The sequence below is a fragment of the Adiantum capillus-veneris genome, chromosome 6 (assembly GCF_014529385.1).
Source record: "Adiantum capillus-veneris isolate H3 chromosome 6, ASM1452938v2, whole genome shotgun sequence".
In the NCBI taxonomy this organism is placed as follows: domain Eukaryota; kingdom Viridiplantae; phylum Streptophyta; class Polypodiopsida; order Polypodiales; family Pteridaceae; genus Adiantum; species Adiantum capillus-veneris.
This window is the reverse complement of record NC_140936.1, coordinates 76,929,281-76,951,141: the sequence shown is the minus strand read 5'-3', so window position 1 is coordinate 76,951,141 and position 21,861 is coordinate 76,929,281. Positions and strand designations below refer to the sequence as shown.

Below are 21,861 nucleotides of genomic sequence, written 5' to 3'. Positions count from 1 at the left end.
CAAACTTTACATGCATAGAGGACAAGATATTCTTCAATGTAATCGCATGTTTAGTTGTTTTGATTGTCCACCAATTCCTTTATGTCGATTGATCCCTTATGCAAGGGTGAGAGGCTTATGAGATGATGTTAGTGGATTGAAAGCTGCTTTTGCAAAGGAGGGCTACATGCAAGAAAAAGGAGCTTTTATTGTTTCAGTTTGGAATTGCAAGAAGGAGGAAGCTTATGTGACAAGTATTTCATTTCTCCACTTTGTTCTTTCCTACTCTCTGTTTCTATAGTGTTTTTTGTTGTTCTCATAAATAGTAGTTGAGTGTGCTTTTCTGCCTATGATTATCTTTTTGTAGAGGACCTTCTTACTTCATGGGACCCAATATGGGTTGATATACATAAAGAGTTTGAAATTGAGCTTTCTAAAAGACCAAATCTTCAAGTTCTCTCTAATAAAATGTTCTATGTTTGGAAGGGTAATCATAGAACGGTCGCTTGGATGGCTGCTATTAAAGAGAGATTCTCCGTTGATCAAGAGAAACATTGCAGTGTGCTTTGTACAATTATTGATCCTACTTGAGTGCCAGAGATAGCTCTGCTTAGTAGCTTGCAAAGAATGAATTTGTAAGCTTCATGACTTTCTATATATTTAATTAGCAGAAAATTTCTATGTTGTGTTTCTAACTTTGTATATATTGTATATCACCTTGGAATAGCATGAATACTAATGCTCTTGTAGTCACGCATCTTAGGGATGAACTTGTCAACTGCTCCCACATTTGTGCAGCAGATCATGAAGCCTATGTTACAGGGCTACCAGAAAAAGATCAAAAGTTGATTGCTGCAGTCCGTAAGAAATACTCAAAGGGTGTAAAGCCTTGGTATCCACTTACTCGTCGATACTTGGGAAAGCTCTTATACGATGTGAGTGTCTTTGGCTTGCTTTTTTGGAACGATCTTATATTTGCTTTTTGTGAAAATTACATATATTAAATTGTGTATTGAAGGATAAAATATCCAAGTAATTGAGCCAAAGAGTATGTGCTTGTTTTTTTGCAAATTATTTATTTTTAAGTATGTGTTGAAGGTTCAAATGTCCAAGGAATTGAGCCAAAGAATAGAGCAAGCTAGGCACACAATGACAAATGAAGAACTTATAAAAGAGGAGGAGAAAATATTGAATGATTTAGCACTCAAATATGGAGAGCGCGTTGGGAAGGTGGTTGAATTATTTTTGTTTTGGGTGTTTTGCACATAGTGTAATAGCTGTTTAAACTTGGTTTTCTTTTCATTGCTCAAAAACTGCAGTTGCTAAATATTGTTGATCCGAATCTTGGACCGGATTGGATGGTTCGAGTTCTTGCACTCAAATGGGGTCCTGATAGTTGGGCTACGCTTGAGAAACTGAACTTGATTGCTATGCAGGATGCTCCTGTCTTGAGCAAACTGTTATGGGTTTCCTTGCTTGAGGCAGATAAGATTACTAGATCCTCTTATGGTTTAAAGAAAGGAGATCATGTGTATCACATGTGAGTAAAGTTTCTTTTTGACTTTCAAGAATCTTTGATGTAGAGTTGCTAGTTTTTTGTGATTATTTTAGTTTTTTCTCATCTTCCTTGTTATGTAGTTGGATCCGTAGAGAGGGCCTTCTACAAAGGATTTTTGATAGGGCCACAAAGTTTGTGGAGGACTTGAGCAATATTGCTGGTGGTATTTTGTTGCCTCATGATTGCTCTCTTGCCTCTTACTTTGAGGAGCTCAAGTTTGAAGCACGACCCTATCTTTATCCTTTGGAGACCTCTCTTGAAGCTAAGACAAAAGATGTTGACAAGCAAGCTATGAAGAAAGTGGACACGGTACGCATGGCATCTCAGCGGCTAGCCTACATGTCAAGCTCATCATACTTTTATTTCAATCTTTTCATAATTACGAAGTGTGTAGTGATGTTATTTTGTTATTTTGTTTTAGATTTCTATTATTCTTGGTTGAAAAAGGCTTTCTACCAGGGATTCCATTCTTAGCTAAGCAGTGGGCACAACTATCTACTAGGGAAGGATGCATGTACTCCCCTTTCATGCATAAGCTCACTACTTGGGAGATGGAGGCATGTCCATGGTGGATAGACATGGCTTCTGGGCATGTATTGCCGAGAGAGAGGAGAGCTTCACGATACTATGAGAGTTGGTGGCACATCCGTCGATGTGCCTCTCCCTCTTAGAGTGGATGAGGTGATATCCGGTAAATGGTTACTCAAAACAGTCTCAAACATAATTTGTCTAAGAGCTTTAAATTCTCTTTTTCCTAAAATTATTTGTTATACATACCGGTAATATTGTGTTTTTTTGCTTTTTTTCAAGCTACAAATACTTTTCGCAAGGGAAAGGAGGTGATTGTTGAGACTAGGGTGGATGCAAACATGGAGGGAGATCATGGTGAGCTTTCACTTGCGATGCGATCGTTTGTTTCGTTCATTTATTGGAGTTAAGTCACTTTGTTTAGCCTCTTGTATCGCAGTACCTCTTGGGGAGATTGTTGCAAAGAAAACCATTTCTTTTGTCTACATTGTTGATACTCCCTTGTCTTCTCTGTCCTCATTGCCTAACTCACGATGCATGGCCATTTCTGGGGACTATAGAGCCATTGCTGCTGATTTTAGGGCCGATGTTCGACATCCGGCATGGATTCGTGTTCATGAGCACATGGGATGTGCACGCCTCGATGGGACCTTGTGCGTGCGTGGTGGGAGAACAGCCGCATGGGCTGCTGATTTTATTTTTTTGGATCTTCCCTTTGGTGGTTCCCCATTAGCCTCCCCTGTTGTACCCCTTTGGGATATTTGTAGCGAGGATCATGTTCGTGCAGGCATGCAAATTGCATATTCAAGTTTTTCAGACTCAGGGTGGTTGTTGATCATGGTCTCTATGGCAGGTTTTTGCTTCAATCATAATTTTATACAATACTTGTCGATTTTTGTTGTGTGTTTTCTATTGTGACTTTTGAAACCTCTTGCAGGAGATACCATTGGCTAGGTTGAGAGATTTTGTCGTGCTATTCATCGTCGCATTGTGGTCCTCCATCATGGAGCTTATGGTTATGGTAATAGCTTTGGTGGTCGGATCGAGGTAATGCTCTTCTACATATTATCTTGTTTGTTTCTCATTTTGGTGTGTTATTATTATTGTGATTGCCCTCTAATTGTCTATGTGGTGGTGTAGTGTCATTGTTCTCTCTTACTTATGGTGCATAGGGTTGGCATGCAACCACCTTGCTTTGTCGTTGAGAGCACCCCACTATTCAATAGTCTTGGCATGCAGCCTTTGGATTCTTACATGATGCACCATCTTCGAGAGTCTTCTCTAGCCAGATCTTCATTAGAGGAGCCATGGCGTGGTGGCTTGCAACGAAGTCACTCTTTTATTGCATGTTTTGTGGAGCTTCTTTGTAGGCCTGGAGGTCTTTGTTTGGACTTGGGATGTGGTACAACGCCCGTATTGGCAGCATGTTTAGGCATAGGGCGGGTGTGTGCAGTAGTCGACATTGATGACACTTTGATTTCAGATTATGTGCAACCATTATTTCGCCCTAAAAAGCGAAGCAGAGAGGGAGCCTCCATCTCTCTTGATGTTGATGATGTGGGTGACATGCCTTTGCGTGTCAACCCCTTTGATGACTAGTGAGAGTCCACCTTACACTTCATTTCCCCCACCTATTTTATGTTTTCATCATACTTTTATGCTATTTTGTCACTTTTTTGTATCATTGTTTAGTATTTGAAAATTATGGATAATGATTCAAACAACAATGTGAGATTTCTTGTGCTTTTATGATGTAGATTTTGTATTGCTTGCATGTGGATTGTGAGACTTATCTTTTTCTTTTCGTATGGAAGTGTGTTGCCAGTTTATGATGAGGGGATTGCAAAAACCATGGCTGCTGATATACGATACGATTTTGACACCCACAAGAAGTGTCAGAGATGCAATGTCTTTATTGATGACGAGTGTGACTCTTCATAGTCACGAGATAGAACCATAGCATTTCTTGTTGTTATTAGAGTGCAGAGGCACGACATGCTGTTCTCTATATTCCACTAAATATTCCACTTGTTATCTTACAACTCTAAAGAAATCTCTCTTTTTTTTGTATAAGATATGGAAATTCTCTCTTAGTATAGTTTAGAAACTTTGTAGATGTATGAGCATTGTTGACTTGCATTAGATTGCTCCGTAAAATTTAAAGTTAAAATAAAAATTATGGTGTTGAATGTAGTTGTGGATCATTGCATGGTTTGTAATAGCTTTGCTACTAGCTTGGGTTTCTCATTGCTCGACATCAAGTATCAACTGTGCAAAAGAATCTAGAGTCTAATTTTGAACAATCATATTGCTACGATTACTTAGGGATTCGAGATCCTACTATTATTAAAGTAGGATCTTCATTCATCTTTCTTATCAAAGCCCATTGGTTTCTTTATTCATTTGCTTGGATTTTCCTTCGCTCGAAAAATCTCGCTCGCCACACGGTAAGACTCAGAAGCTTTATTGGTATGTCTGCATACTACAGACGCTTCATAACAAAATTCTCTCAAATAGCAGGACCATTGCATGACTTAACAAGAGAAGAACGTTACGTACTCATGGACTGCTAAAGGACAAAATGCTTTTGACAAGCTCAAAGAAAAGCTTACCTCCCAACCAATCCTTATGCTTCCGGGTCTCTCAAAGCCATTTGAGGTCCAATGTGATGCTTGGTGGTGATTGCCTTGGAGCAGTTTTGCTTCAAGAAGGGCATGCCATAGCATGTGAGAGCCGAAGTCTCAATGCCGAGGAAGGGGTCTTGGGCGTATACGAAAAAGAGCTTTTAGTTGTTCTACATGTCCTAGACACATGGAAGCACTATCTCTTGGGGACTCCATTCATCCTACGAATGGATCACAAAGCCTCAAGAAATTCCTGACGCAAACCAAGATCTCAGAGAGAGAGAGAGAGAGAGAGAGAGAGAGAGAGAGAGAGAGAGAGAGAGAGAGAGAGAGAGAGATTTTATTATCGTCCTCGGAGGTCAAATATGACCTATGGGACCAAAGTTAGATGTCATGTAATATGTGTGTGGCTGATGAGTGACTGTCGATGCTCCAAATTGTGGTGATGAGAGTCGAAATGGAGAGACCACATTGTGGCTGAGAGAGAGAGAGAGAGAGAGAGAGAGAGAGAGAGAGAGAGAGAGAGAGAGAGTTGAGACTCTCTCTCTCTCTCTCACACACACACACACACACACACACACACACACACAAAGAAGAATGGATGAGCCTGCTACGACAATCCCACCGCCTCAAGGGGAGAAAGCTTTGGATAGCCAAGGAACTGACCATAAATCAACTCAAGCTTAAAGCAAGCAAGCTCAAGCAGGTGCATGAAGCCCGTAAAGAAGGTAAATGGGCAGTCTATTGTGGCAGGAAAGCCATCATCCAAGAGTTTCAAAATCCCAAGCCAACTCCCCCTCCACCTAAACCCTCTTAGATTTTGTTTCTTGTTCTTTCTCTTTTTCCCTTTACCCCCCGACTTACCCTCATTCCCTAACTGATATGTATCTAATGCCTACACCTCAGAAGAACGAATATAATGTTTTGTTTTGGTCCCATGGGTCATATCTGACCTCCGCGGATGATAATTAAATCTATCTATCTATCTATCTCTGTGCTGCCTCTTTGACTACCTCCATCTGTTCGCCTCCCATCCCCTAAACAAAAGCCTGTGGTTGTTTGGCTCCGATTCGGCTCATGGTGGTTGGTCCACGTTCGGTCTCTTCTCAGCTTCCACTATGTGGCCCGCTCGGCCGATGGTGGGGACATCGGGCCCCTTTTTGGCTTGCATCCGGTGCTTTCCATCGGGGGAAGAATCTCATGTGGTAGATGAGGGTTCTTCCGTGGCAATCGCTGTGGAGTACGACTTCGACTATCTATGGTTCATAATGTTTCTTGTTGGTTAGGTTATCTTTTGGATTGTATGTTCTGTTTGGTCTCTTGGTGATCTGTATCGGGCTTAGGGATCCCTATATGACCCTAAACTTTATGAACTTGTTTGGTTATGGCAGTGCTTCATGGCACGGTCTGTGCCTGGAGTTGTGATTGTAATTTTTTGTTTGTTGGCACTGCCTGCTTGTAGGGAGTGATATAGGAGTGGTGCCTATGAAATGTTGTACACAACTTTTAGGCTTTTTAAAGCTATTTTTAAAGATGGAGCCATGCTTGCAATAAAAATAGTGGCACTTTAAAAAAGCCGACAACAGCAAACTCTAATAGAAGAGACGAGAGCAAGGAGTGTACTCTGTAAGGTATGCTGCTCTCTCTCTTTCCCTCTTCGTCGCTTTCGGTCTCAAAAAATTCTCTCTATAAGCAATTCTCTCTCTCTCTCTCTCTCTCTCTCTCTTTCTTCCCGTCTCGGCCTGATCAGGCAGTGCCGCCGTCGGCAAGTTAGTGACGGCCTTGTTCTTAATAAGAACAGAAAGTAGAAAGGGTAGAATAGAAAAGTAGAAACAGAAATAGAAATAAGCTGTTTTTTTCTGCCTTTTCATAACATCCCATCCCCGCGATGAAGCGTAAAAATCAATAGCTTTGACCAGCCTCTTGAGCTGGGAGAGTCTGCTATTTCTGTTCAGCGATGGCGAAGGTGGGCGATGGCACGCCCACGCAAGCAGAAGATTCTCCTCCTTCCTTCGAGCCCTTTGAGGAGTCTTTAAAATTCATTGATTTCAAGATGGAGCGCATGGGCCCTGACTGCGTTGAAGGCCGTTTCGTTGTTAGCGAAAAATCTTGCCAGGTGAGAGGAATGCTTAAGCCTTTCTCTTGAAGAGAGTTTCGATGAGAGAGAGAGAGAGAGAGAGAGAGAGAGAGAGAGAGAGATTGATTGATTTATGAATGTCTTCTAGATCCCAAATTCGGCTCTAGGTATCTAGCAAAAGGGACAAACATGCTGAAAGTAAGCCTGCTATAAAACAAAGTAGAGTGACATGAGACTCACCTGAGGGATTCAACTACGAAATGAGCAAACTAGACAGAGGGGGACTTCTCAAACCCTACAGTAGCAGGGACCCTTCACTGTCTATGCACTTACGCATGCCGTACTTCACCCAGAGCTAGCTAGCCAATTGCATATCCCCTCACCCCTCGTATACATTTTGAGATGAGGTAGCTCTCTGAAAGAAGTTCACAAGCTGTGATTGTTGTGCTGCACTTTTGTGTGAGTGACTAGAGGAGAGTCTCCTGACTCTGAATCTCTAGTAAGAAGTGACCTAGCTATCTCTAGTCTCTTTATTATAAGTTACGTAAGGCGGTGTAGCAATCTACGTGTCAATAATATTTGCCATTTGTTCAGGCTATTTTAATTTTTGAATACACTCATTACGAGGTTGCATTTGGTTGTTGTGTGAAAAGGGTTGCATATTGACCCCATATGTTCTGATATCTACATACATAGTACTCCTTCGTTCTCCAGCTCACGTCCACATTCCTTGCATGTGCTCTGGTCTGTGAATGTATGTTGTTTGCTCAATCTCAATCTTTAGTCTGTGAGATGAGACCCTAAGCTATCCAATCGCCACTCTAGCACTATGTGGCATATATGTACCCATGTATCATGGCACACACAGAGAGAAACGAAATGAAATGTTATATTAATGTTTGCTAAAGGCCAAAATGACCTATGAGACCAAAGAATTACATCATGGTGAATCTAATACAAGGTGTGGACTAAAAGAAAGAAACTAACTAAACAGAAACGCTACTACTGGAGTTGTAAAACGTGATATTCAGAGCCCGAGGGGTAAATATATATATATATATATATAAAAGGTCGATGAGGATAGATACAAAATGGTGGATATGTGTGTGTCATAATTCGGAGGTGGCTCGCATCGGTCGGTGGATGATCGTGTCGATGTCCTCCATGGTGAGAGTCTCACAAGGTGTCTCCTATCGCCAATATAGATTTCGCCAATATAGATTTGATCCTCTACCCCAACCTCCGCGGGCCATGGGAGCATTGCCTCACGTGGTCCTCCTGGATCTCCCCAACTCTGCTACTCAATCACTAAGATCCGAATTAATGTTGAATGTCATGTGATGTCTTGTGATCAAGGGATGTCCTGTGATGTCGTGTGATGTGACTGTCGATTGGTACATGTGCTAGATGTGTGTTCCTAGTGTGTAGGTACTAACAGTCAGTGTCTGCTAAGACAATTTATGGCTTCTGTCTGTTTTGCAGGCGTAATCGAGGGCGATTACAATGCTTTCTAGAGGGGGGTGTGTCACAAAGTGGTGACATGGCTTCCCGGTACACACATACATTCCCTTCAGGTTTGGGATAGTCCCAGTGGACAGTACAAAGCTGACGTGACATGGCTGTACGACAGTCCCCGCAAAATGCGGCGTAGAACCTGGAAATGGCGGAAAGTATGACACGTGGTAGTTTGTACAGACGCCCGCTTTTTGCGGAACTGAGGGTTGTTTTTTGGTCCACGCGATGTTGGCTGAAAAGTCCCACGTTGAAGCTTTTTGAGGCTTGCTTTATTTGTCCACTAAGCAAGAGAGAGATAGAGCTTTATATTTTAAAGTGCTTTTGAAAGCCTTTAGTTTTCAGCTTTTGGGGCTCTGCTTTTAGCATCCCATTGTACTCTTTAAATAAGTCGGTAGGCCACTCACAACTCAGAGCATCTGGACGCAGAGTCTGAGTGTGAGCGCCTGCCTGCCCGCACTCTTGTACTTTGAACACAGATTTTTACAAAAAGAAATACCGAAAGGGGCGCCAGTCTTTGGGGCCAATATCTCTAGGCACGGAACTCCGCCGGGCTAGTGTCGAATCAATTGTGAACTGTGAATTGTTTTGAAGTGTTTATTTGTGCTGTTGCGGTAGATTCTCGACTTTGAGTGTCCAAGTCTGTTACAACAAATCTCTCTCTCTCAAGCAAGAACTCGCGTTTTCCTTCAAGCAAGCCCAACGTTTTTAGCAGCCAGTCCATCGCCAGGCAGCCCCTCATATCTGCGCCTACATTTTCAGCAAATCTAGCATTTTCAAAGGCCTTAGACCAGCGTTTTTTAGCCAACAACAACAGCGTTTTTCAGCATTGACCCACAGCGTTTTCCAGCTCTGCATGGTAGTGTTTTTGTAGCCAGTACATCAGCGTTTTCAAGGACAGCAAAACAGCGTTTTGAACAACTTGAACACAGTGTTTTCAGCAGCACAATCAGCAGCAACTTTAGCGTTTTTCAGCAGCCCAGACAGTAGTAGATTCCGTATTTCCAGCAGTTAGCATTTCAGTCTCGTCATCGCCGTCGCCGTCGTCGACAACCTAGATACCATTGCATCGTAGCCTCTCGACTTGCATCGGCATCTTGTACCAGATTTGTGCAATCAATAGCATAGACTTCTCTCGCCATCGAGAGAAGGGCCTTCGGAGGAGGGTTTGACAACTTGTTTGGTGTCGTATTCTTCTCTCTCTATCTCTTAGTCTCAGCACCTTCACGCACAGTGTCTGCCACTTGTTTGTGATCACTTGCACTCTCATTAAGGGCCTCAAAGGCTCTCCCTTCTGTAAGTAAAGGAACCTTGAGCACAGTTCGGAGCACTCATCTTGAGCAAAGTTCAACATTTATTTCCGTTTCACCTTACATTGGTATCAGAGCTTTGGCAGTGTTTTGTATCACTCAAGGAAAGAACCACATAATTTTTTTTTGCTTGTTGCGGTCGCACGTAACCCAAGTTCTCTTGGGCGTGTCGATTCCTAATCGTGTTTTTGAAGAGTGACAGGTAACCCAAGAAAGAAGGGCTTGTCCAGCCTCCCCTTGTGCCTCTTTTCACTCATTGAGAGCGGATTGTGCACTTAGCGGCCGGCCAATCGATGTGAGGTGGGAAAAAGCAACCTTGGTGTGAGCGCAAGGCCGCCAAGGGTGCGCCCGCGGAAAAGAGCAGAACTCAGGTGAAGAGAAGATCCTTCTCTAACATAGATTGCAAGCTAAAGATGAGCCTTAAGAACCTCAAGACCCTCAAGAACCTCAAGAACTCAAGAACCAAGACCCACAAGAACCCAAGTTCCTTGTGAACTTAAGAACCCACGACTTCAGTGTATGGTCCTCACCCGAAGTGGAATGGATACTTCGCATGGAGGTGATGGGCATGACAATAGCGAAGAAGAATCTCACCATCAAGGAGGTTTTTCGGACCCTCCTCCTTCCCCATCTACGCCACGGATTGTACCAAGTCCTATGGAGACTTTGGTCAAGTTTATGATGGACATGGTGGCACAACAACAAGAAGCGAACCGCGTTGCGATGGCTCAACAAGAAGTGCAACGCGTTACCTTAGAGCGTGAGCGCCTAGAAAGACAGGCATCCTCAGAGGAACGGATGTTTCGCGAGCGTGAACAAGCGCGCTTGGCGGACAACGAACGAAAAGAAAGAAAAGCAGAAAGAAAGGCAGCTTTGGAGCGTGAGCGCGATGAAGCGCGCTTGGCGACCGAAGCAGGACAGACAACTATTGAGCGTGAGCAAGCGTGCTTGGCGGCCGAAGAAAAACGAATGACCTTGGAGGTGAAGCGTGAGGTGCAGAGAGACCTACGCATGCAAGAGTTGGTCCGACAGGTTCTCACCTCGAAACCCGAGCCGGCCAAAGATGTTGGAGGTTCATCAAGTGGCGCAAGCCAAGATTCAGACTCCAACAACCCCGTCACCGAGAAGTTGACTTTCAGTAAGTATGATGGTAAGATGGATGCTACAGTTGTTCATTCTTGGTTGCATCAATTTAATGCTTATTTTGCGACAACTAAGAAGACAGGAAATAGCAAGGTTTTGATGGTAGCTATGTACCTTGCCGGTGATGCCATCATAGTCACATGGGGACGGGGATGGGGACATGGCGGATACTGAGGATGGGGACGTGGCAAAATAGGGGATGGGGGATGCGACAGGGGACGCGCTCTAAAAAACACTAGTTCTTTGGAAATTTAATAGTGAGACAACAGTGAACACTAAGAGCACAAGATTACAAAGAAAAAGTGGGTTTTGCACTCATATTACATAATATCAAAATATAACAAAGGGCATGCGGCGTGTGCGACACCGTTGGTGTGGTGATCAATCATCAATCATCCTTGCCAAAGGGCAAAACATAATGATGGATATAGAGAGAGAGAGAGAGAGAGAGAGAGAGAGAGAGAGAGAGAGAGAGAGAGAGAGAGAGAGAGATGGCGCATGTGGCATGGATGATGGCCCGCTGCCCATGGGACTCGGGAGCACTTAGAAGTTAGAAGGGTAGGCTTGCCAAGGCCTTCCCTTGTGTGCCCTTAAATAGCAAACTATTGCCCCCAAAACTGGCCCAAAACGTCCCCTGCCCGCGTCCCATGCTGCCCCGACCCGCGTCCCGCCCCTGTCCCTTGTGAGGGACGTCCCTTCGTCTCAAATAGGCGTCCCGTCCCCCGTTTCCACGTCCCCCGTCACGTCCCGCCTGTTTAGGGCCGCGTCCCCCCGTCCCTTGTTTCTATGGATGCCATTAATTGGTACCACGCATGGCAAGAGGCATAGTTGACCGCGCACCTAGAGGAAGCCGAGGATGGCGTGCCCCTTTCTTTCAATTGGGCCGACTTCCAAGACAAGCTCAAGGCGCGGTTTATGCCACCCCAGTACCTCGCATGCTTGAAGGACGATTGGCGCGGTCTCAAGCAATATGGTATGCCAGTCATGTCTTTCTCTAATCGTGTTTTGCAGCTCGGCACTCAATTACGCAAATCGGATGCGGAGCGTAAAGAGGCATTCCTTTCTGGACTGGACAAGTATATCAAGTTTGATGTAGAGATACTTGATCCAATCGATCTCAACAAAGCAGTAGCGATTGCTCTCCGCACAGGAGATGTCACAAAGTGATGACGTGGCGGACAGCAGAAACCCTAAAATTCCTGCAAACCCTAATTTTTGCCAAAAACCCTAATTTTCGGAAATCGCGGGGACGGATTACTAAATTTTTTTTTTTGGAAAATGATGAGCGACGCAAATTTCGCTTTTTCTCTACTTAAATGAGAAAGAGAGAGAGAATGCTTTTGCTTTCATGTTTTGACTCTTTGTGAGAGAGAGAGAGCAATTGTTTTTGATTTGAAGCTTTTGGGGCTCTGCTTTTGGGCATCCCTTGTAACCTTTAAATTAGTGGTGAGGGCCTCACTTCTCAGAGCATCTGGACGTAGAGTCTGAGAGTGAAACCCTAGCCACTCTCTTGTACTTTGATCTGATTAATATAAAAAGAAATACCGAAAGGGGCGCCAGTCTTTGGGGCCAATATCTCTAGGCACGGAACTCCGCCGGGCCAGTGCAAATCTATTGTGATCTGTGAATTGTTTTGAAGTGGTTATTTGGTGTTGTCGCGGTTGGTTCTTGACTTGGAGTGTCCAAGTCTGTTACAGTGGTAGCAGAGCACGGCCGATTTCTCTTCTACGGGAAATCCGATCTCCGAATTTTTTTTTCGCGGCACCTATGGCTTCAGGCAATGATCAGTCGACTCCCTCTGCATCTGGAGATGCGGGCTGGGATCACAACGAAGATTCAGACAGAGAGTATGGCCCGCCTCGGCCTACTCAAGCGGAGCAAAGAGAGATGGAGCGTCGTCAATTGATTGGCGATGCAACAAAGATGATGCTCAATTTTGCCAAGGATCCGAAGATGGCAAAATATATGAACCAGACCTCTTTGGAAGAGGTACAGACGGAGTGGCAGAGAACCACAACACCACTCCCGAAACCCGCTCTCAAGAAACCTTCTGCCTCCAAGAAATATACGGAGAAGGAACTGGAGAACGTGGTTGATGCATGGATTTCTCAGCTTTTCGACGTGCAAAAGAAGGACAAAAAGCACGGCAAAAAGCAGAAGAAAGGGACTGACTTCCCGGGATATTTGGGTCGTCGGTCGACATTTGACAAGGCAAAGAAACTGAAGAAGCACGTCAAGTTTGAAGGCCTACCCAGTTCTTCTTCTTCTTCTTCTTCTTCTGACAGTTCTTCTAGCTCTTCAAACTCGAGCGAAGAAGACAGGAAAAGCAAAAAGCGAAGCAAGAAACAAAGCTTCGGAAAGGGCAAGAAAATGGCAAAGAAGGCTACATCTCGCCCAGAGACTGACAGTTCTACTGAGGACTCGTCTACAGATAGCTCAGATTCCGATGACGGAAAGTTTTATGCGAACAAGAAGAATTTTTACAAAGCCAACCAGTATGACTTTCTCGAAGATAAAAGCAAGAAAGTCCGAGAGTTTAAGGAAGGTGGCCACTCGATCAAGTTTGATACTTTTTAGGATACTCAGATGCTTCGAAGGCTTTGTCTTTTATACAACAGTTTGACATCGCTTTCGCGGGAGGACGCTATTCAGAGCACTCCAAGATTCAGAGAGCTGCCTCTTACTTTAAGAGGAATGCTCGTACTTGGTGGTCCACGCTTCTTTTAAACAAGACTGCGCCAGTTAAATGGTTGAAATTTAAGAAGCTTTTTATTTCTTCTTGGTTGACGCAAGAATATGAACGAGATGTACGAGCTGCTTGGAACCATCTTCGGATGACCAAGAAAGATACAATCAATGCTTATCGTGAAAGATTCTGGAGCTCTTTTCTACCCGCCTCTTCATTCAAGAAGATCTCGTTCAGAGAACAGATTGAGCGGTTTACCTTGGGTCTACCTACAGAGATCCGAGATCACTGCTTGAAACATAAGTCAGCTTCTATTCAGGAGTTGATGAGTCATGCGAAGCGGAGCTTTGCCATTCACTCTGGCAGTCTGACCTACCCCACAGATGAGGCCATGACACAACGAGCCGAACAGACTTCTTGGAATGAAAGAAGAATGAAAAAGAGCAACCCAGAGAAAAAAAAGGATACACGACCCAAGCTTACTCTTGAGGAGAGAGCTCGCTTCATCAGAGAGGGGAAGTGCTTTGGATGCGGGGAACATGGACATATTTCCGCGAAGTGCCCTGATAAGGCACAGAAAGAACAGAATGATAAAGACGATGACAGGTCTGAGAGTTCGAGAGCAGCTGAGGAATGTGGTAGAAAAGGCAGATAGAAAAGTAGAACTGGTACCACATGGCGTGGGACCTGCATCGAATCTAATGAATGAAAGTACAAACTTTGCCGCTTTCGGGGCAAAGTGAAGGATCAGGAAGCTCTTTTGAAGGAGCCAAGGCCAACTTCTTTTCACTTGGAATTGGCGGCTCGATTTGGAACTACGCCCGACAGACTGATGCCACAGGCGGAGGTATTTCGACTGGCACCCGGATGGGATGTTGCCATTACACCGAGCATTGGCAAACTTCGTTTGCAATGATAGGGGTGTTCAGGGCATGCGAGTGACGTTCTACTCGGGATCCCTTGGTACCACAAGAACTACGCTGTGGTTGACTACCGGGCCGAGAAAGCGACTTTGATAAATGAAGGGCTTAGAGATTGTACTTGATGAACTTCAGTTTTCTTACTCATTCTTTTGGGAGAATTGAACGTTGGATAAAGGTTGAATATCTTTTGACCTGATCAAAAGAACGCGAAGATTTTTTTCTCCACGCTCATGTCGATTGCTTTTGAGAGGGCCTGAAGATCATACCATTGATCTGAATTTGGAAGCATGCCACCGAATCGGCCACCTTATCGTGTGAGCCGAGTACAAAATGAAAAGATTATGAACTCAGTGAAAGACCTCTTGGAAAAGGGTCTTGTCCAGCCTAGTACTTCACCGTATTGCTCTCCAGTGTTGTTGGTTTTGAAGAAAGACGGATCTTAGAGAATGTGCATCGATTATAGCACTCTCAACGAAATCACCATCAAGAACAGATTTCCGATTCCTAGGATCGATGATATACTCGACAAGTTACAGGGATCCTCGTTCTTTAGCAGGATTGACTTGAAGAGTGGATATTATCAGATCAGGATAGCGCCAGGAGATGTCTACAAGACAGTTTTTTCGGACGACTTTTGGGTTATTTGAGTTTTTTGGTGATGCCTTTTGGCTTAACCAATGCTCCTGCGACATTTAACCGGATGATGGACAGGATTTTTCGAGAGTACAGGCTATTTGTTGGCACTTTCTTTGACGACATCATTGTTTTCTCCAAGAATGAGGCAGAACACAGAGATCATCTGCTTCAAGTCTTTCAGGCATTACGAGATCACACGCTAGTGATTAATGCAAAGAAAAGTGAATTTTTCCTACTAGAGATACACTTTTTGGGACACATTGTGTCAGCAGCAGGAGTGCAAATGGACCCCGCCAAGATAGAGACTATCCGTGATTGGCCCGATTTGAGGAATGTCCATGAAGTTAGAAGCTTCTTGGGACTGTGTTCGTACTACAGGCGGTTTATACGAAAGTTTGCAGAGGTTGCTTCCCCTTTGCATACCTTGACACAGAAAGGAGTACCTTTTTCGTGGGGACCCACAGAGGTGACTGCCTTTCGGACATTGAAAGAGAAATTGACTACGGGACCTATTTTGACTTTGCCGGACTTGCAGAAGTCATTTGAAGTATTTTGTGATGCTTGTGGTCGTAGTCTGGGTGCGGTCTTGATGCAAGAAGGCCATGTCATAGCTTACGAGAGTCGTTTGTTCTCTAGGCCGGAGATGACAGCACAGATCTATGGGAAAGAGCTTTTGGCGGTTATCCACGCTCTTACTCAGTGGCGGCATTACCTACTCGGAGCGGATTTTACTGTCTTTACAGACCATCAGAGTTTGCGCTACTTCTTGTCACAGAAGCAGCTTTCGGAAAAGCAGATGCGGTGGGTGAACATCTTGTCACAGTTCCACTTCTAGATTGTCCATGTGCAGGGACAGAAGAATGTGGTGGCAGATGCTTTGTCTCGAAAACCGTTGGTTCTGGCTATTTCCGCGATACATCATAGAAGCTTCGAGGATATGGTCGATCAGTATGCCACAGATACAGATTTTGCAGATATTTTCACACGGATACGAGATGGGGAGACAGTAGCGGGATACTCCCTTCAGGAAGGCTACTTGATGAAAAAGACTATGTTGTGCGTTACACAGCCGTTGAGGGAAAAGGTTATGACTGATTGCCACTGTCCACCTTTTACGGGTCACCGCGGCATTGCTACCACCATGATAGGGGTAGAGAGATATTTCTTTTGGCGGAGACTCAAGAAGGATGTGGAAGAGTTTGTGCGCAGTTGCCTGGTATGCCAGAAGGTCAAGTTTGACAGGCATAAGGCACAGGGATTGTTACAGCCTTTACCCATACCCACCTGTCCCTGGGAAAATATTGAAATGGATTTCATTTTTTTTGATCTCCCGAGAATACAGAATGATCACGATGATTTTCCGATTACATGGCACACCTGAGACGATTGTCTCCGACAGAGACCCCAGATTTATGAGTTTGTTTTGGAAGGCAATTTGGGAGAACATTGGCACGTGGTTGCAGTTCTCGTCATCGTTCCACTTGCAGACTGACGGGCAATCTGAGATTGCCAATTCAGTGATTTTAGATTTATTGAAGTCTTGTATCTCGCATCAGAAGACTCAATGGGAAAAGAACTTACCTTTGGTGGAATTTGCCTACAATAACACGTTACACTCTTCGACGGGGAAGACGCCATGTGAGATTGTTGAAAGTGCTGCGAAGGTTCCATCCTTCCTGAGTACGAAAGATTAGATATTTGAAGCGGATGAATATTCGCGAGATTTGGATACGGCTTTTGCCAAGGTTCGCGAGACTTTGCAGGAGTCTCAAGAACGACAGAAAAAGACAGAAAAAGGTAGCGGATCGCCATCGTCGCGACTTGAAACTGAAGGAGGATGATTGGGTGCTCTTACTTTTGAGAAGGCACTCCTAAGAAAGAAAAAGGGAAAGGAGAGGCTTTTTCCAAAGCTTAGTATGTGATACTACGGACCTTTCCAGATTACTGAAAAGATAAATGATGTCTCCTTCCGATTGAAACTGCCAGATACTTGGAGGATTCACAATGCATTGCATGTGAGTCTCTTGAACCCTGTTAAGGATGATGTGCCTGATGATGGGGAGCCTGATGAGCAACCCGCAGTGGAAGAAAACGAGGAGATCCTTGTTCCTGAACAGATTTTGGCACATAATGATACGAAGAAAGGTAAAGTCTGAAGGCGGTTCTTGGTTTAGTTCAAGAACTTTCCTGCATTTGATGCGAAGTGGATGGAGGAGGAGGACCTAGTAGATACTCCTCGGATTGTGAAACTTTACCTCGATGTTTTGGTTTAGCATAGTCTACTCCAAACGGAACCCAGAAACTCAGCTTGGCCGAAGATCTGGTGCAGTGGGATGCACAAGAGGGGAGTTACTCTGCTCCTTTGTCAACAGATGCCTCGATTTTGATACTAAAGTCACTGATGTCTCTTTGAGCTTCAGGGATACTGAGAGCTGACAGTATTCTGCTGGATGACTTTATGAAATGGAATTCCTGATTATGATACTGATTTGTTCTTGTCTTCTTGTGAGTGCAGGAACTGATAGCCGAAATGACTGCAGCATTTTGGTCTGATTGATCTCGAATAGACATGGTTGCAATAGGGGTTAGTCAATCGGACATCGTTGAGGTCCCGATTGGACCTAGATGTGATTGCTAGCTACATTGCCGATAAATCATGGTCTAAGATCCGAATGAATGTTGAATGTCATGTGATGTTCTGTGATGTCTGGTGATGTCCTGTGATGTCGTGTGATGTGACTGTCGATTTTGAACATGTGCTAGATGTATGTTCCTAGTACGTAGGTACTAACAGTCAATGTCTGCTAAGACGGTTTATGGCTTTTGTCGGTTTTGCAAGCGTAATCGCGGTCGATTACAATGCTTTCAAGAGGGGGGTATGTCACAAAGTGATGACGTGGCGGACAGCAAAAACCCTAATTTCTACCAGAAACCCTAAAATTCCTGCAAACCCTAATTTTTGCCAAAAACCCTAATTTCCGGAAATCGCGGAGGCGGATTTTTTTTTTTTTTTTTGGAAAATGATGAGCGACACAAATTTCGCTTTTTCTCTACTTAAATGAGAAAGAGAGAGAGAATGCTTTTGCTTTCATGTTTTGACTCTGTGTGAGAGAGAGAGAGCAATTGTTTTTGATTTGAAGCTTTTGGGGCTCTGCTTTTGGGCATCCCTTGTAACCTTTAAATTAGTGGTGAGGGCCTCACTTCTTAGAGCATCTGGACGCAGAGTTTGAGAGTGAAACCCTAGCCACTCTCTTGTACTTTGATCTGATTAATATAAAAAGAAATACCGAAAGGGGCGCCAGTCTTTGGGGCCAATATCTCTAGGCACGGAACTCCGCCGGGCCAGTGCAAATCTATTGTGATCTGTGAATTGTTTTGAAGTGGTTATTTGGTGCTGTCGCGGTTGATTCTTGACTTGGAGTGTCCAAGTCTGTTACAGGAGATGAAGCACAATAAGGGAAAGCCTAAGGAGAACAAGACTTCTCAAGAAACCTCTCAGGCTTCTCAGACCCGCAGAATGGTAAAAACGGTAAGAATGGTAACTCTTCTAGCCAATCTTCCTCTAATTCCTCAGAAAAGAACTCTAACAATGAATCTAAGGGTAAAGCTAAAGCACCTGCAAAACCTAAGCTAACCCCGGATGAAAAAGCTGCACAAGGAATTGTAGGAGGATACATAACGGTTGAAGAAAAAGTGATTTATGCTAAGGAAGGTAGATGTTATCAATGTCATGTCAAGGGTCACATTAAGAAGGCACCCACACCAACCACAAACACTTTAATGAACCAAACTGAATCTTCTCATGTCTTTGACACACACATTGATGAGTCTCTCATGAAGTGTTATGGTCATGTAAAGGGTCAGCGTTTTGTCATATTATGTGATCTAGGCATTATGCATGATGTAATTAGTGCCTCTCTTGTAGAGAGAGCCCGCCTAGAGGTTAGTCCGACATCTCCTCTCGAGGTGTTTGGCTTCGCTCCCGATATGGACCCTCTCATTACGCAAGAGTGCCTTGATGTGTTGTTTACAGTTCAACAAGTTGCTTTCCGCAGAAAATTTGTCGTGTCTCCTCTCTCAGGATGTGATATGCTTTTGGGGATTAGATGGTTTCGCGAGCATAACCCTCTCATTGATTGGGAGGACAACACTCTCACATTAAATGTCAAGAGTGACTCTCCCATGATCATTCGTGCTGTGGAGGGTTTGCATTCTTTGCCTCTCATTTCTCATGTGCAGGTAAAACGTGAATTACGACGAGGAGCACAACCGGCATTCATCTATGCTGCTCCAGTTACCCAGAGCATTCAGGCTCCAGATAGGTATTCAGCTTTGTTTACCAAGTTTAAGCATCTCTTTTTGCAGGATGATCTTCCACCCCGTCTCCCACCCGAGCGGCCGGAGGACCATCGCATGGAGCTTATGGAGGGGGCACAGCCTGTCAGTAAGGGCCCCTATCGTTTGAACAAGACACAGGAAGAAGAGTTAGAGCGGCAACTCACGGAGTTGGTGGTTAGAGGATTCGTACGTCCTAGTGTAAGTCCTTTTGCTGCTCTTATTTTGTTTGTCCGCAAGGATGGTTCGTCTCGTTTGTGTGTTGATTACAGGGCATTGAACAAGATGACCGTCAAGAACAAGTTTCCGATGCCTCGCATTGAGTATATCTTTGATAGGCTCAATGGGGCAAAGGTTTTTAGTAATTTCGATCTCAAGAGTGGATACCATCAGGTAAGGGTATTCAAAGGCGACATCTTCAATATCGCTTTTCGTATAGAGGGAGGGCAATGGGAGTCAGTGGTTATGTCTTTTGGATTGACAAGTGCCGTGGGTACATTTTAACCGTCTCATGGTAGGCCGTTTCGGCGATATGGTTGGTATATGTGTGTTCATCTTTCTTGATGATATTCTCATTTTTTCTGCATCATGGGAGCAACATGAAAGGGATGTGGGAAGGGTATTGACCCGTTTGGATGAGTGTCAGTTGTACATTGCAGCTAAGAAATCTGAGTTTTTTCTCACTGAAGTTACTTCTCTGGCTTATATCATTTCTGCAGAAGGCGTCAAGCTAGACCCCGCGAAGGTGGAACAGGTACGTAATTGGGATTTATCCAAGACTGCATATGATGTGCGTTCGTTTCTTGGTTTATGTCAAATATATAATTCGCACATAGAGAATCTTGCACGCATTGCCGCACTTGTGACTGATGTTTTGAAAGGGGTAAAGACTCGCCGTCAGCGCGTAGACTTGCCCGAAGCAGCCATTGAGGCTTTCGCGCTCATTGCCCTTAAAATAAGAGGCAACTCTCCGAATCTTAGAGTGCTCTGAGTAACGCCCTCCGGCGAAAGCGATGTCAAACTGTTGTATAAAAGACAAAGCCTTCGAAGCATCTCTATAACTAGAAAACGTGTCAAATTTAATTGACTGTCCACCTTCCTTTAACTCTTGGACTTTCTTGCTTTTGTCTTCGAGAAAGTCATACTGGTTGGCTTTATAAAATTCTTCTTCTTTGCATAAAAGCTGCTGTCGTCAGAGTCCGAACTATCTGTAGACGAGTCCTCTGTAGAACTATCAACCACGGGGTGAGATTTAGACTTCTTTGCCTTTTTCTTGCCCTTTCTGAAGCGTTTCTTTTTGCTTCGCATTTTGCCCTCTCTGTCTTCTTCGCTCGAGTCAGATGAGCTAGAAGAATTGTCAGAAGAAGAAGAAGAAGAAGAAGAAGAAGAAGAAGAAGAACTGGGTACTCCTTCAAATCAAACACGCTTCTTTTGTTTCTTTGCCTTTTCAAAAGTAGACTGACGACCCAAATAACCCAGGAAGTCAGTGCTTTTCTTTTGCTTTTTGTCGTGCTTTTTAGCTTTGTTCTGCGCGTCAAAAAGCTAAGCAATTCGTGCATCAACCACCTTTTCTAATTCTTTCTCTGTATACCTCTTGGGAGTAGGAGGTTTCTTGAGAGCGGGTTTTCGGGGTGGTTTTGTGGTCTTCTGCCACTGCGCGTGCACCTCCTCGAAAGAAGTCTCGCTCATATATTTTGCAAATTTTGGGTCCTTCGCAAATTGAGCATTATCTTTGTTGCATCGCCGATCAATTGACGACGCTCCATCTCCTGACGCTCCGCCTGAGTAGGCTGAGGCGGGCCGTACTCCTTGCCTGAATCTTTGTTGTGATCCCTTTTCGGATCTTCGGATGCAGAGGGAGTCGACTGGTCTTTGCCTGAAGCCATAGGTGCTGCGGAAAAAAATTAGGGATCGGATTTCCCGTAGAAGAGAAATCGGCCGTGCTCTGATACCACTGTAACAGACTTGGATACTCCAGGTCGAGAATCTACCGCGACAGCACGAATAAACACTTCAAAACAGTTCATAGTTTACAATTGATTCGACACTGCCCTGGCGGAGTTCCGTGCCTAGAGATATTGGCCCCAAAGACTGGCGCCACTTTCGGTATTTCTTTTTGTATTAATCTGTGTTCAAAGTACAAAAGTGCGGGCAGGCGCTCACACTCAGACTCTGCGTCCAGATGCTCTGAGTTGTGAGTGGCCTACCCACTTATTTAAAGAGTACAATGGGATGTTAAAATCAGAGCCCCAAAAGCTGAAAACTAAAGGCTTTCAAAAGCACTTTAAAATATAAAGCTCTATCTCTCTTTCTTGCTTAGTGGACAAATAAAGCAAGCCCCAAAAAGCTTCAACGTGGGACTTTTCAGCCAGCATCGCGTGGACCAGTGTGACATGAAACGTTTCGTGGTTTTGGTCGTTTCGGGGTTTCGAGGTTTTGAAACGTTTCGTTTCATAGCGTCAAAAACATGAAACAGGTTTCATAAACGACATTAAATTATATATTAATAAAATATGATAAATATGTATACAATGTAGCACACATGACTCT

The 21,861-nt window shown here is 44.1% G+C and overlaps 2 protein-coding genes across 2 annotated transcripts in view; both read left to right on the top strand.

The window, feature by feature from the left end:
• Window positions 1-707: 707 nt before the first annotated feature.
• On the top strand, window positions 708-1,979 carry LOC147455728 (uncharacterized). The gene is made up of 5 exons (XM_086513748.1): window positions 708-914; window positions 1,078-1,209; window positions 1,299-1,519; window positions 1,618-1,846; window positions 1,959-1,979. Exons 1-5 carry the CDS (start codon window positions 708-710, stop codon window positions 1,977-1,979), a joined length of 810 nt encoding a protein of 269 aa, XP_086369874.1.
• A 4,574-nt stretch (window positions 1,980-6,553) lies between these two features.
• LOC147455727 (1,4-dihydroxy-2-naphthoyl-CoA thioesterase 1-like) overlaps window positions 6,554-21,861 on the top strand; it is a 60,807-nt gene continuing 45,499 nt past the window's right edge. Inside the window, exon 1 of the mRNA XM_086514423.1 lies at window positions 6,554-6,805. Coding sequence (XP_086370549.1) covers window positions 6,647-6,805 — 159 coding nt within the window. The 5' untranslated portion in view covers window positions 6,554-6,646. The remainder of the gene's footprint in view (window positions 6,806-21,861) is intronic.